At 38.7% G+C, this 12,940-nt stretch overlaps 4 protein-coding genes and 3 non-coding genes across 10 annotated transcripts; 4 read left to right on the plus strand and 3 right to left on the minus strand.

Annotated features, from left to right (window-relative positions):
• Nucleotides 1-529: 529 nt before the first annotated feature.
• Nucleotides 530-4,340, plus strand: LOC129786756 (probable serine/threonine-protein kinase kinX). Of its 4 annotated transcripts, none has more exons than XM_055821968.1 (6): nucleotides 530-697; nucleotides 842-955; nucleotides 1,022-1,084; nucleotides 1,148-1,414; nucleotides 1,478-1,643; nucleotides 1,709-4,340. In XM_055821968.1, the coding sequence occupies exons 1-6, from the start codon at nucleotides 634-636 to the stop codon at nucleotides 4,263-4,265; spliced, it is 3,231 nt and encodes a 1,076-aa protein (XP_055677943.1). In that variant the 5' UTR covers nucleotides 530-633; the 3' UTR covers nucleotides 4,266-4,340. The 4 variants fall into 4 exon arrangements, with proteins under 4 accessions (XP_055677943.1, XP_055677941.1, XP_055677942.1 ...); XM_055821969.1 differs by having other exon boundaries at nucleotides 533-697; nucleotides 1,151-1,414; XM_055821966.1 differs by having other exon boundaries at nucleotides 1,148-1,643.
• Nucleotides 4,341-4,457: 117 nt separating this feature from the next.
• Nucleotides 4,458-6,512, plus strand: LOC129786759 (pre-mRNA-processing factor 17). Its single transcript, XM_055821974.1, has 3 exons — nucleotides 4,458-4,703; nucleotides 4,787-6,168; nucleotides 6,257-6,512. The coding sequence occupies exons 1-3, from the start codon at nucleotides 4,527-4,529 to the stop codon at nucleotides 6,432-6,434; spliced, it is 1,737 nt and encodes a 578-aa protein (XP_055677949.1). The 5' UTR covers nucleotides 4,458-4,526; the 3' UTR covers nucleotides 6,435-6,512.
• Nucleotides 6,513-6,586: 74 nt separating this feature from the next.
• LOC129786761 (transmembrane protein 181) lies at nucleotides 6,587-9,664 on the plus strand. The gene is made up of 7 exons (XM_055821977.1): nucleotides 6,587-6,696; nucleotides 6,845-7,520; nucleotides 7,678-7,831; nucleotides 7,905-7,985; nucleotides 8,060-8,159; nucleotides 8,233-8,838; nucleotides 8,925-9,664. The coding sequence occupies exons 2-7, from the start codon at nucleotides 6,982-6,984 to the stop codon at nucleotides 9,062-9,064; spliced, it is 1,620 nt and encodes a 539-aa protein (XP_055677952.1). The 5' UTR covers nucleotides 6,587-6,696; nucleotides 6,845-6,981; the 3' UTR covers nucleotides 9,065-9,664.
• A 53-nt stretch (nucleotides 9,665-9,717) lies between these two features.
• Trnaq-cug (transfer RNA glutamine (anticodon CUG)) lies at nucleotides 9,718-9,789 on the minus strand. The gene has a single exon. It is a non-coding gene; the product is annotated as a tRNA-Gln (tRNA).
• Nucleotides 9,790-10,707: 918 nt separating this feature from the next.
• Trnaq-uug (transfer RNA glutamine (anticodon UUG)) lies at nucleotides 10,708-10,779 on the minus strand. The gene has a single exon. It is a non-coding gene; the product is annotated as a tRNA-Gln (tRNA).
• Nucleotides 10,780-11,324: 545 nt separating this feature from the next.
• On the plus strand, nucleotides 11,325-11,396 carry Trnaq-cug (transfer RNA glutamine (anticodon CUG)). Its single transcript has one exon. It is a non-coding gene; the product is annotated as a tRNA-Gln (tRNA).
• A 72-nt stretch (nucleotides 11,397-11,468) lies between these two features.
• Nucleotides 11,469-12,888, minus strand: LOC129786765 (CDGSH iron-sulfur domain-containing protein 2 homolog). Its single transcript, XM_055821982.1, has 4 exons — nucleotides 12,751-12,888; nucleotides 12,359-12,410; nucleotides 12,127-12,286; nucleotides 11,469-11,968 (listed from the first exon to the last, which is right to left on the minus strand). The coding sequence occupies exons 1-4, from the start codon at nucleotides 12,848-12,850 to the stop codon at nucleotides 11,879-11,881; spliced, it is 402 nt and encodes a 133-aa protein (XP_055677957.1). The 5' UTR covers nucleotides 12,851-12,888; the 3' UTR covers nucleotides 11,469-11,878.
• Nucleotides 12,889-12,940: the final 52 nt, after the last annotated feature.

Here is a 12,940-nt window from a genome sequence, read left to right on the forward strand (position 1 = left end):
GGTCCACCGGAATTTTTTAGTTTTCTCCTCGTAAAGTTTTTGAAAAGTGCAAAAGAAAATGCCACGAAGTGATAAAGGAAAGCATGTCAGGATCCCATCATCACCGGAAAATATATGAGAGGTAAGAATAGAGTTTTTTTGGCTTTTAGCTGTGATTCTTTTTTGGCATTTTCATGCCAAAAGACCGAGGGAAAAACTAAGAAAATATTAAACCGTTTGTTGTCGCGTAAAATCTGAGATAAGATTTTTTAACTTTGTAATTGATTTATTGAGGAAAATTCTTTAATTTTTCCTTAAGAACTTTTTTTTTCTTCATTTTTCACTTTTGTAATTGAATTTCTTTAAAATTTATTAATTTTATTGATAAAGGGGGTGTCAAATGTTAACTGCTAAATTCTTTTAGTTTCATTTCATGATTTTTTTGTGAACATGTTATTTCTTTATTGATTTTGGAATTTTTACCCTAAAACTACATTTTGTAAATGTTATAATTTTAAATTTTAATTTTTTCGTTAAGTTTGTTCATCTTTTCTTTGACGTTTCTTCTTTTCGCACGTGTTCTATCATCACTTGCTGCATTGCGCGTAATTTGTGAATTTTTTATTATTGATTTCCCTGTAAAGTGTGTTAAAAATGTCTAAATTTAATATTACAAAAGATGAAGAGGACATCCTACTGTCCCAGGAAAATGTGAGAGGTAAGTATTATTTTATTTTCATAGGAAATATCTAAGAAAACATTGAAGCGTCGTTGGCGTGGATACCGCGCAGATTTTTTTCATTTTTTTTTTCAATGGATTTTCTTGTGAAAAAAATCTCTAATTTTTGCTCTATCTCTATAGTCACAAGATCAACAGCCAGGAGGTTGGGATCCGTGGAAAGGGACGTCCAAGGGACCCCAAAAAGATCACAATCCATGCAGTCTCTCGATGTAATCTCCGAAGATGGCTCACCGCGTAAGTTCCGGAAGTTTTTCTTTTGCCAAAAAAAAAAATAACCAAAATTAATGTTTTTTTTTATAGCGAAAGAGAAATCCACAAGGGGGGCGAAAAAAGCATTGCAGCTGTCACCCATCCGGGAGAAAGGTTAGTTAAAGAAAAGAAAATATTCCTAGCAGCAATCATTGAAAGTTTTTTCTTAATTTTTAGCAGACTCTCGCACCGCAACCCCCACAAGACGGACCCGGAAAACGTCGGCTTTGTTGGATTCACCTCAACCACAAAGTCGTCGTTCATCCAGACGTCTTTCAGCATTGGGTCAGAGTGTGGAGGACGTCTCTGTGGCACAGAATGGGCATACCACACGTGAGGTCACCTTCAATGAATCCCCGGAACAGGAGAAACAGCACCAAACGTTCCCGAAAACCCCAAAAGCATCAAAAATCAAGGAGACGCTATCGAAAAGAATTCAGCGAGGTATTCACCCGGATAAACAGCCTGTGGTGGTATTAATTCGTCTAACGCCGTCAATGCTTTCAGATGAGTTGATCCAAAAAATGCAGGACAATCTGGGCGAGAAAGCTACTGCAGAAGATGAGGCTAAAGAAGATGAAACAGCCACTACTAAAGAAGAAGAAGAAGAGCAACTGAACAAGAGCACTATGGAGGAACACAACAAGAGTGCTGGAAGTATTGACTCTTCAGAGTAAGTTTTTTAAAAATAGTGAATTGTTTTATCTTATTCTCATTTTCCTTTTTTTTTCTTTGCAGCACAAAGGAGTTTGAAGACACCGTAAAATATCCCACCAGCTGGACAACGTCTGTGTCAAGGAAAAGTTCAGATGCGCCAATTGATGCTTTCGGTGTTCGTGGACCCAGTGAAGATGAAGAGGAGGAGCAAAAGCAAAAAATACAAAAGGATAAATTGAAGAAAAAGAATGAGAAATTGGTGGCCATTAAAGATTCCGATGAAGATGACGAAGAAGAGGAGGAGGAAGAAAAATGCGAATTTGTCGATGATGAAGCAATGGAAGCGTCAGACGGTGAAGATTCAATGGATCCTGAGGAGCGAGAATACCTTGAGCAGAATGAAATTCCAGAGGGGGGAGAGGAAATTGGGTCAGAAGATACATACAGCGAAAATGGTGGAGATGAGGAGGAAGCAGAAGAAAATGATGATTTTATTGTTTTCTCTGACAAAGAGGTTACGTCAGATGAACAGGACTCTCTGGATGAACTCGAGGAGAAAGCAGAATCGGTGAAAAAGGCCCGGAAGAGAATTGTGGAGCCTGAAGAAAGTACCGATGACGAAGTTCCGGAAGCAGTTTCAGAAACAGTTGAATTTTATAAATCCACATCACTGACTAAATTCTCCGGTATGACTTTGTCCAAATTGCTTGAGAATCCGAAGACACCAGTAATTGATCACGATGTAACAATGATTTCACTCGCCTCCACCGATGGGAAGAAGAAGAAAACACCGAGAAAATCTGAGTGTAAACCTCGCAGTCTTGAGGAAGATCTTGCTGATGGTGAATGTGAAAATCCAAAGGAAAAATCTATGATTGTGGAGGAAACTTCCTCTCCTGGTGTGGAAAAGAAGAAAACACCACAAAAATCTATGGATCTTCTCAACATTTCTCGTGAAAAATCTCCCAAGGAAAAGCTAGTTGAAGTGGAAAGTTCAAAGAAAGTCGTTGAAACTGAATCACAGGAAGAAGAGATGGAAGAAGAATCTTCACCTGTAAAAGAAATTAAGAGCAAAACTCCAGTGAAAGATGTTAAGGGGAAATCTTCTACTGCGAAAGAAGTTGAGGTAAAATCTCCTTCCGTGAAAGAAATTGAGGAAAAGACAGCAGAAGAGAAAGAAGAGGATTCTCCACCTGAGGAATATTTCGATGCTGAGGAATCAGATACAGATCAGGAGGAGGATGCTCATAAAGCAGAATCAACTGATTCTAGTGATGATGAAGACTCAGAAGAAGATGGCGATGTAGATGAAGATGAAGAGGATGATAAAACGGACGAAGAGCAGCAAACAAATATGAAAAATTCTGGCAATGATAATACCTCTGACGTCTTGGCACGGTGTAATCAATTTTTGATGAAGCGCAATGAAGAGAAAGCCGCACAGAAGCAAATAAATGAGGAGAAGAAGGCAAAAAGGCGAGCAGCGAAGGAGAAGAAGCAACAACGCAAGAAGGAGATGGAAGAAAAATTAGCCGAACAGGAAAGGATAAAGCAGGAATTGAAGGAGAAGAAAATGCGCCTGAAGCAAGCTATTCAAAAGTTGGAAACATCTGGTAAAGATCATCAACAAGCGGACAAGTCCAAGAAGCCTCAGCACGATCAAATCTCTTCTGAAGAATCTATTCAAGTAGAGAAATCCAAGAAGAAGAAGAAGGAGAAAACAGAAGAAGCCTCAGCTGGAGTACTTCCTCAGCCAGAGAAAGTCAAAAAGAAGAAAAAGTTCTCCAACGAGCGATCTACCAATGAAGATACTCACTTGCAAGAACCGCCAAAAAAGAAGAAGAAGCAAAAGCAGGCTGTTGTGGTTGAAGAAAATCCTCCCCCAGAGACTCAAATGCTGAAAAAGAAAAAGGTCAAACCCCAAGAGAAAGAACCAGATGTTGAGCCAGCGCATGAAGCGGAAGTACCGAAAGTGAAGAAGCAGAAGAAACGCCAACATGAGGAGATTCAGGAAGTGCAAATTGTGTCAGAAAAGAAGAAGCGTTCCAATGATCAGCCAAAGCGTCTTCCCCTAAGTCTCCACAACCAACCATCGACATCAGGGGCCTCTACTTCAGCCAAAAGGAAGCGCACAGGGGAGGATGGTGATGAGAATCCTACCGTGAAAAGGAGGAGTATTGAGCCTCCAAAAACTCTCGAGACAAAAGTGGGAACTTTCCTTGTAACTGATAAAGACTCCCGCTTAAGTGCCTTTAGCCAACTTGATCTCATCCGGAAGGCAAGGGTCACAAAGCAATTTAAACGGGAACGAAAGATGAAGAAGAAAAAGAAGGAAATTCCTGAGCCTTCTCTGGTCTTCCCACAAGTTTACTGGCCAAATATTGGCACGTTCACCGTGTGTGATTTTCGGCCAGATACAAAAGTCCTGACTGGCGGAGGGAACCAGGAATTTGTTGTTAAAACACTGGAGACGAAGAAGAATAAGAACAAGAAGGCATCAGCAACCACTGTTGAACCATCCGTGGCTGGGAATGCAGCGATGAATTTCAAGGAGTCGAAATTATATGGAACTGGAACTTCTCGTGAATCCTCGAAGGACCTCATACACCGCAAGATAAAGAAATGTACAAGAAATTAAAGAAATAATCTTTGTTTTGTGAAAATTTATTAACTTTATTATAAGGATATGTAATTATATTCCGCTTTCTTCTAATTTTATGTGTTTTTTTATGTCGTAAGAAAAAAATCTATAAAAACGATTATCCAACTGCCAAATTTTTTGAATTTGATGAAACCTTGCTATTGACAGACGTCACATTTTGACAGACGTCACATTTTGACAGCCGTCACATTTTATTTACGTTTGTGGATTTGTTTTTCACATCGCAGAAAAGAAGAAATGGCAAGTTTAGCTTGTCTCCAGGGCTATGGAAGTGGAAGTGAAACAGGAAGTGATTCAGAAGACACAAAGCAAAATGCCGAGCAAGTGGAAAAGATTGAAAATCCCATCGGAAGTAGTGAATTTTCACTTGCAAAATCCATCGCTGTCTGCTCTAACCCAACTGTAATTCCCGTGGTGAGTATTTTTTTGAGGAAAATTTTCCATTTTTCACTGAGAAAATGTGATTTTTATGAATAATTCAATTGATTTGTCTGCAGAAGGAAGCCAGCGTGTCGAGAGTTGTGGATCCAGCAACGAAAGAATTGCAGTATAACCCAAAATACGATGAATTATTTGCGCCAGTGAAGGGTCCGGAAAACCCCTTTCTCACTGACCAAATGCGTGCCACAAAGAATATGCTGTGTGGCTTCGTGGAGAAGGCACATATTAGTGCGTTTCAGTTTGAGAATCAACGAAGGACCTTTCACACATTCGGGTACGCATTGGATCCATCGGTGGATGGGGAAGGATGCGACGGGCAGAGCTACGTGGGTGATCTTCAGGCTGCCTACGATACGGATGGTAAGACAGTTTTTGAACCCGCCACCCTGCCAACGTCACAGAGTAAACGAAAGAGGCACCGGAATGACAAACCCGAGGACATTAATGGATTCCTGGGGCCATGGGGGAAGTTTGAGGATGAGAAAACAGTCGCTGTGCCCACGGAACAGGAGAAAGCCGAACTGGAGGAGTTGCTGTCGAAGAAGCACAAACGCGGCAAGTTGCTGGAAGAGAAGCCTGTTGAGGAGAAGTCTGTGCTGCACATTAAGGATGCCATTGACTATCAGGGACGCAGCTTCTTGCATGCTCCTCACGATGTTGGTGTGAATTTGCGTTCTGACGCTCCACCGTCTCAATGCTTCCTGCCCAAATCACACATACACACGTGGCAGGGACACACGAAGGGTATAGCGGCTATACGGCTCTTCCCGCGCACAGGTCATCTCCTCTTGAGCGCCAGCATGGATACCCGGGTGAAGTTGTGGGAAGTTTACGGAGAGCGACGCTGCGTACAAACCTACTCAGGGCACAGACAAGCTGTACGGGATATTTGCTTCAACAACAAAGGCACGCAATTCCTCTCTGCTGCCTATGATCGGTACATAAAGCTCTGGGACACGGAAACTGGCCAGGTGGTGTCACGCTTCACCTCGCGCAAGATTCCCTTCTGTGTCAAATTCTACCCAGACAACAACAAGCAGTACCTCTTTGTGGCTGGGACGTCGGACAAGAAGATCATTTGCTGGGACACGAGAAGCGGTGAGATTGTCCAGGAGTACGATAGGCATCTCGGAGCTGTGAATTCCATTACCTTTGTCGATGGGAATCGACGATTTGTCACAACATCCGACGATAAGAGCTTGAGGGTGTGGGAATGGGATATTCCGGTGGATATGAAGTACATTGCTGACCCGACAATGCACTCGATGCCCTCCGTTACACTCTCGCCCAACAACAAATGGCTCGCTTGTCAGAGTCTCGACAATAAGATTGTCATCTTCTCAGCTCTAAATCGCTTCAAGATGAATCGCAAGAAGACCTTTACGGGACACATGGTGGCTGGATATGCCTGCAGTTTGGACTTTTCACCTGATATGAGGTGAGTTCTTTTTTTCTTTCAATGAATCTTTCAGAAAATTCTCAATTTATTAAAAATTATTAATTTTTTTTTAAATTTTCTTTTTTAGTTTTCTGGTTTCTGGAGACGGTGATGGGAAATGCTACATTTGGGATTGGCGAACAACAAAGCTGTACAAGAAGTGGAAAGCACACGATGGTGTCTGCATAAATTGTCTGTGGCATCCACATGAACCCAGCAAACTCATTACAGCTGGATGGGATGGGCTCATCAAGTATTGGGATTAATCCTATATGTAAAATAATTAAGGAAGAAATCTTGTTGAGAAGAGAACTCAATAAAGAGATGAAAATATATTTTTGAAACGGTTTTTTTCTTTAGCGGTGAGGTGTTGTTTGAAAAGCCAAAGGGCGCAAGACAGGGACAAGTAGATTGTTGAGGGAAAGTCTCGGAAAATCGATAATTTTTCATGAGGTTTTCCACAGCTGATGGAAGGTTAAAAAATTCTTCGTTTTTCTCACTTCTTCTCTATTAGAATCCCAAAGATTGGTAAGTGGAACATTTCTTTATTTCATCTTCAATAAGAATAAAGTTTTAACAAAAAGGAATTTAAGGATATTTCTACACAAAAGCTCTTGAGGGCCCTTGAAAGCTCACACCGCACTACCTGTTCCTCTTTTTTTTCTCTTCTTCATAGGAAATTCAACTTTGAGACGCAAAAAAAAGACGAAAAAGCTTCAAGATGAATTTCCTGGATAGTGCTCATTGCTAATTTTTGGGGGAATTTTTTTTTGCTGAACTAGGAGAAAGGAAAATTATTTTATACATCCTGCAATGGATTCAATGGGTTTGGGCTATTCGTACCACCTTCCATCTGGTGGATTTTTTCAACGTGTCCGGAATTCCCTGTCTCTGGCACAATTCAGTGATCTCTTCAGTGAATTCAATGAATACATCGCCCCGGCCTATCATCATGATCGCTGCGAGCGATCCGTCCACATGCGTTTGTATTCAATGAATAAGCGGGAATTCGTGATGGTGTTCCTGGCATTCTTTGCGTGCTTCGGTTTGGGTATTTTTATCGGGCTAGCTGGTCCTCCAATTACCGCAACCACCGAAATTAGTGCTACCTCCATTCTATCCAATGCCTCAGTTGTGGAGAATAAGCTAATCATGGCCACGGGACCCTTCACCATGAGGAGTCCCCTCATGACGATGTACGCCCAGCAGCTGTGGCTCATTGCGCAAATCTTCACGGACAATCGTGATGATGAAGCGTACGATAAGAGCTTCCACGTGAGCCTCTCAATTGATGGACTCACGGCGGAACATAAACCTGTCCCCATTCTCTTTGGGGAGAACGTTAAAAATAGGTAATGTGCTGCAACCGCTACTTCCGGAAACATCAGCAGATCTGCTGTGTCTCAATCCAGGCTGATCTGCTGATGCTTCCAATCGGAGCAACATTGTTTAATAAGCTTATCTAAAAACTATTTAATTAATCATGTTACTCTGTCTATCATCCTCAAGGACGCGGCATTTGATGTGTGAACGCAACACCTGTGAGGAATTCACCGTGCTTCATCTGGGATTCCTCGACTATGCCCACTACATCGTTACAGTTCGCTTCTCTGGACTTGAATCCGTGCATCGGCGCTACAATATAAAAGAGATTAAATTCTTTGTGAGTTTTATGTTCATCTAATTTGAGAAAATTTCCTTTTGCAATCTTGCCACATTTTTCTTTCCATGTGCAGTTCAAGACATACAATCCGGCATTCACACAGATTGAGATTTGGTTCCGTTTCATCTTCCTCCTCTTCACATTTATCGTCACTGTGAGTTTTATTAGATTTATAATTATCAAGTTCTTGAGAAATTATTTTGTGATCTTCTTGCGCATTCCTTTCAGTGCTGGTATGCTCACACGTTGAGGAAATATTCAGCAAATCAGTGGTCAATTGAGCAGAAATGGATCTCAGTGCTACTTCCTCTACTCCTTCTCTATGACAGTAAGAAGAAACTTCCCCATTTGATCAAAGAATTAATTATTTATTGAAAAAAAAAATGATTTTCAATTTTCAGATCCTCTTTTCCCGTTGATCTTCCTAATGAACTCCTGGCTTCCAGGCATGGTGGATGCCATCTTTCAGGCCACCTTCCTCTGTGCTCTCCTCATGTTCTGGCTCTGTATGTATCACAGCTTACGGCAGAATGAGCGACGCATCTTGACATTCTACGTCCCAAAACTCATTGTTATCGCACCCATTTGGCTCTGTGCCATTGTCCTGGCCACATGGGAGAAGTGCAATGAGCTCAGGGATCCCACGTATAGTCATTTCGTGGACACGGGGAATTATTCCTCCTTCAAGATCTTCTTCTACCTCTCGGGTGGTGTCTACATCCTCTACCTGGGACTGCTGATCCTCCGTGCCTACACGGAACTACGATCAATGCCATACTTCGATATGCGCCTCAAATTCCTCACTCTGCTCATGCTCTTTGTCGTCAGCATCTCCCTGACTGTCACAATATACCGTTTTGGCTTTGGGATCCTTCAGGATAATTTTATGGCAACCCTCAAGACAACCTACAAGAGCTCAGCGCAATTTATGTGCTTCTACGGACTTCTCAATTTCTATCTCTTCACAATGGCCTACGTCTACTCCCCGCATGATCGTCCAATTCACGGTAGAACTTTTATTAATTTTTTTTTATTTAATTAATTTTCTCATTAATTTAATTGAAAAAAAAAATGATTATTTTTCTCTCTACAGAGCCAGCAATTACCAAGGATAATCCAGCATTCTCAATGATTAATGACTCTGATGAGGATGTAATTTATGGGTCCGATGACGATAGCAGGAGACCCCTAAATTCCGCTGGGGCAAAAGGGAATGACTACGATAGTGATTAAATTAAAAGCGCCCCCTAATCTTCCTTCTTGAGAGTCATTAAGTTAACTCCCCCACACACAGGTAAGTCTGGTTTAGTTAATTATGTAGGATTTAGTTTAAAGAATTTAGAATAAGTTGGAGACTGCAAAGCAGAATTTATCATGAGATTTTGGGGAAAAGGACGAATTTTTGTCAGGATTAACCGTCTTACTAAAAGAAAACCTTTTTTTGGGGGTATTTTCTGCTGCCCTTCAAAATAAATCTTAATGTGTAAAATTTTAGCATAATTTCGATGTATAAATAATTAATTTTTAACTATAAATTCAACGTTCTAATAAGAATCATGATTAACAAATGAAAAAAAAAACAGGCCAAAGACCTTTCTTATACCCTTTAACTTAAATATAAAATTATTATATATTAAAAAATGGATTAATTTTAAGTTTAATATTAAATATTTCTGTATATTGAAAAGAATTTGGTGTTAAACATCATTCAATTAATTTATGGAGAATTTAAACAAACAAAATTAAATATTTGTATGTAAACCAAAGTTTTATGTATAAATAATCTCTTTGTTTCATTTCTTATTCTTTGAGAATAAAAATGATTTCAAGGGCTAATTTTGAAGGAATTTTCAAATGAAAAAAAAATTAAGGATGCAGCAAAAGCAAGGTTCCACCGAGAGTTGAACTCGGATCGCTGGATTCAGAGTCCAGAGTGCTAACCATTACACCATGGAACCATCGACTTGCAGGACGACCCCAAGTTTTTTCATATGCTATGCCTGCGGACAAGGACCAAATAATATGTTCAAGGATAATGTTGCAGAGAATTTCATAAACTGAAAGGATTCTCTAAGCATTTTAAGGGAAGTAAGCAAGAAGTATTTTATTTAAATTTTTAAAGGATAAAATAAGCTTTAAAGGCCACAGAATGACCCGTTCGCAATGCATCAATCCCTTTTGTTTTCTTTTAGTTTACAAAATAATTCTTTTTGGAGGTTTTAGCCAATAAAAAACTTGAACCATTTTTTTTCTTGATATAGGGGTATAAAAATCATTTTCATGGAGAAAGATCCTCTATAAGTGCATCAATATATCGTGAAAGGGGTGTGCATATAGCCCAAGTTGTTGAGCACTGTGTTATTTGACCATAGTGATGATGATATCGTGAAAGGGTTAATGAATCAACACGAATATTTCTTTGGGTGTTTAGTTCATATTTCGAAGACGTTTCGATCCTTAAATGTCCTTTCTTCAGGACTTTGGAAGACATTAGAAAATATTTAAAATATAATTTGAGATTTTTTGTGAGCTGTCTCATATGGATTTTACCTTATTCATGACTTGAGTATCTTTAGCAATTCAAGGAACGATCCTCTCAAATCTAAAAAATAAAAATCAAAATAGAGATAAAAAGTTTCTTTAAAGTCTTTAAAAAAAATTAAAGAGCAATATTAAAACAAAAATAAATATAAAAAATTGCCTTCTGAATGGAACGCTCTGTGCATATTTAATCAAATTTAAAAAAAGCAAAAGCTCATTACTTCTCCTTTGATTAATTTTATTAAATGTAATATTGTTTATTTCTTGAAAATTTCATTTTAAATATTGAATACAAAATATTGATGATAGTTGAAGGATGTTAAAGAGAAAAATGAAGGTTCCACCGAGATTTGAACTCGGATCGCTGGATTCAAAGTCCAGAGTGCTAACCATTACACCATGGAACCGTTGGTAGATCGCTCACCAAGTCTCAAAACTAAATTCATTCAACTATTTAATATATTGCACGCTAATTGAGACAAGAAATTAAATAAATTTGTACTACAGCAATAAAATGAAATTATCCCTATTAAATTCAAAAATTAATCCATTTAACATGCCAATTTTTTTTATTTTATGACTTTTTTATTGTTTATCTTTTTGTTATTCTTGTAATTATTATTTTAAATTTAATATTAAAAAAACTAATTCTTTAAAATAAATTTATTATTTCTTTCATATTCTTAAAACAAAGTTTTCTAATGATAATTCAACAATTTTACTGCGCCATCTACCCCTGAAGAGACCAATTATGCAAATAGCAAAAGCTCAGTTCCTCTTTTCGCATATTTTTATATAAAATTCACAAAAGAAATTAGTTTTTGCATTAAATGCATTTTCTAATAAATAAAAAATAAATTGAATAATTTTATGGAAAATATCGCATTTGCGTAGTAGCGAAAATTTTGCAAGAGAGCGTGTTATGATGAAAATTGATCAGCTATATATTAACGGTTCCATGGTGTAATGGTTAGCACTCTGGACTCTGAATCCAGCGATCCGAGTTCAACTCTCGGTGGAACCTGAAGTTCTTTTTTTCGATTTTGAATGATTTTTTTTATTAAAACCATTTAAAACAATTGACTAATACACAATATTAGTTCTTTAAATTTTACTTTATTTCTTCCCAAAAAAAAACAAGAACTTCCTTTCCAAAAATACTAATATGCACAAAACTACATGAACTGCGTAATATTAAAAGCAAAATGTTTTTATTGCAATCTCCGTAATATCAATAATTTTGGCCCAAAACAAAATTTAATTTTTTTGTATTTTAAACAATTTGGGGCGCTCACAAGGCAGAGCTTATCGCAACTATCTTCTGGTAAATTGATTTTTGAATGCTATTTGAAAGGAATTTTGTGATAAATTGCATTGAGTACTTAACTAAATGTTGACGGCATTAACAAACTCGTGTATTATATTCGACTACATTCCGCATCTTATTTTGGGGGGGAGGCGATCCAAAACCAAAAATTCGTTTAAGAATGGAAGCTTCGGGGGCTTTTAGTTGCCTTTCTTCCGCACAACCACAGGTCCCAGATTATCGCCAGTCTCTTTGTTGTGCGTCCCATGGGACCCATCGCAGTAAGGCCACTGTAAAGAAAACAAAAAAAAAATATTTTTAATAGATTAGTTATTAATATTTATGAGGAATATTTTTAAGTAAAGAAAAATATGCTAAAAAAAACATTTGGAACGTGACGAGGCAAGAAAGTTTTGCCTTTTCAAGCATTCCCGGATCATTTACGTACATTGTTGGACTTCCAGCACCGACAGAAGGCTGCTTTCTCAGCAATATCCTCTATGTCAATCGTATCTACGACCTTTGCTTCATGCTTCCGGATCTTTTGGTTACTCTGGCCACTTGGCTGGGGACGTCCATGTGGGCAAAATGCTAAGTACGACATGTACCTGTAAGAAAGAAAGAGAGAGGGTTAGCAAAGAAATGTACGAAAAAAAATGAATTCTGTAACTGAAAATTACCCAATCCCAGCAAGAAGAGCCGTTGGTGGCACCAGAGAAGCCCAATCTTTAACTGCAAGATAGAGGGAGAATATCAATTAGCTTTTATCATAATCCCCACGGACGAGTTATTGTTGGAAGATTATTCTCTGGCTGTGCTGGAGATAAAAAGCACCACAGGCAGTTACATAACATTAGTTTGATGCACAAACTACGGGGAGACTCAGTGCCAGCATCACCCGATTGCAAAAGTCCCGGAACAAATCTAATTTCCACGGGATTTTGCAATATTTTTTTGTCCGTCGAGGAGGTCAATGTCTTTCGCGAAGCAAAAAGTCAACCTTTCACGTGACCCAATTACGTTTAATTCCCTAAAAATGGCTTAAAAGTATTGCACGTAGATTGATACTCACATCCTAGTCTAAACCATCCTCCAAATGTATCGGGAATTGGGAGATTTGAGAGATAATTTGGGAGAGTTTCCTTCACTAAGCTCGAAAGTAGACCCGCCATGACGTTTTACACTGTCTCCGCGTTCGTCAAAAACTACGATGGTGAGATTGCAGGGGAATTGAGGTTAGGAAATAGTGGTGAAAAAAATCG

Source organism: Lutzomyia longipalpis, chromosome 1 (genome assembly GCF_024334085.1).
Source record: "Lutzomyia longipalpis isolate SR_M1_2022 chromosome 1, ASM2433408v1".
In the NCBI taxonomy this organism is placed as follows: domain Eukaryota; kingdom Metazoa; phylum Arthropoda; class Insecta; order Diptera; family Psychodidae; genus Lutzomyia; species Lutzomyia longipalpis.

Bases quoted from the DNA above. Each gene is read 5' to 3' on its own strand.
- LOC129786756 (XM_055821966.1), top strand. From the start codon at position 634: ATGTCTAAATTTAATATTACAAAAGATGAAGAGGACATCCTACTGTCC. The intron at 956-1,021 runs GTAAGTTCCGGA...TTTTTTTTATAG, and splicing joins CTCCGAAGATGGCTCACCGC to CGAAAGAGAAATCCACAAGG. The intron at 1,085-1,147 runs GTTAGTTAAAGA...CTTAATTTTTAG, and splicing joins GTCACCCATCCGGGAGAAAG to CAGACTCTCGCACCGCAACC.
- LOC129786759 (XM_055821974.1), top strand. From the start codon at position 4,527: ATGGCAAGTTTAGCTTGTCTCCAGGGCTATGGAAGTGGAAGTGAAACA. The intron at 4,704-4,786 runs GTGAGTATTTTT...ATTTGTCTGCAG, and splicing joins ACCCAACTGTAATTCCCGTG to AAGGAAGCCAGCGTGTCGAG. The intron at 6,169-6,256 runs GTGAGTTCTTTT...TTTCTTTTTTAG, and splicing joins GACTTTTCACCTGATATGAG to TTTTCTGGTTTCTGGAGACG.
- LOC129786761 (XM_055821977.1), top strand. From the start codon at position 6,982: ATGGATTCAATGGGTTTGGGCTATTCGTACCACCTTCCATCTGGTGGA. The intron at 7,832-7,904 runs GTGAGTTTTATG...TTCCATGTGCAG, and splicing joins TAAAAGAGATTAAATTCTTT to TTCAAGACATACAATCCGGC. The intron at 8,160-8,232 runs GTAAGAAGAAAC...TTCAATTTTCAG, and splicing joins TCTACTCCTTCTCTATGACA to ATCCTCTTTTCCCGTTGATC.
- LOC129786765 (XM_055821982.1), bottom strand. From the start codon at position 12,850: ATGGCGGGTCTACTTTCGAGCTTAGTGAAGGAAACTCTCCCAAATTAT. The intron at 12,287-12,358 runs GTAATTTTCAGT...TCTTTCTTACAG, and splicing joins GCTCTTCTTGCTGGGATTGG to GTACATGTCGTACTTAGCAT. The intron at 11,969-12,126 runs GTACGTAAATGA...TTTTCTTTACAG, and splicing joins GGTGCTGGAAGTCCAACAAT to TGGCCTTACTGCGATGGGTC.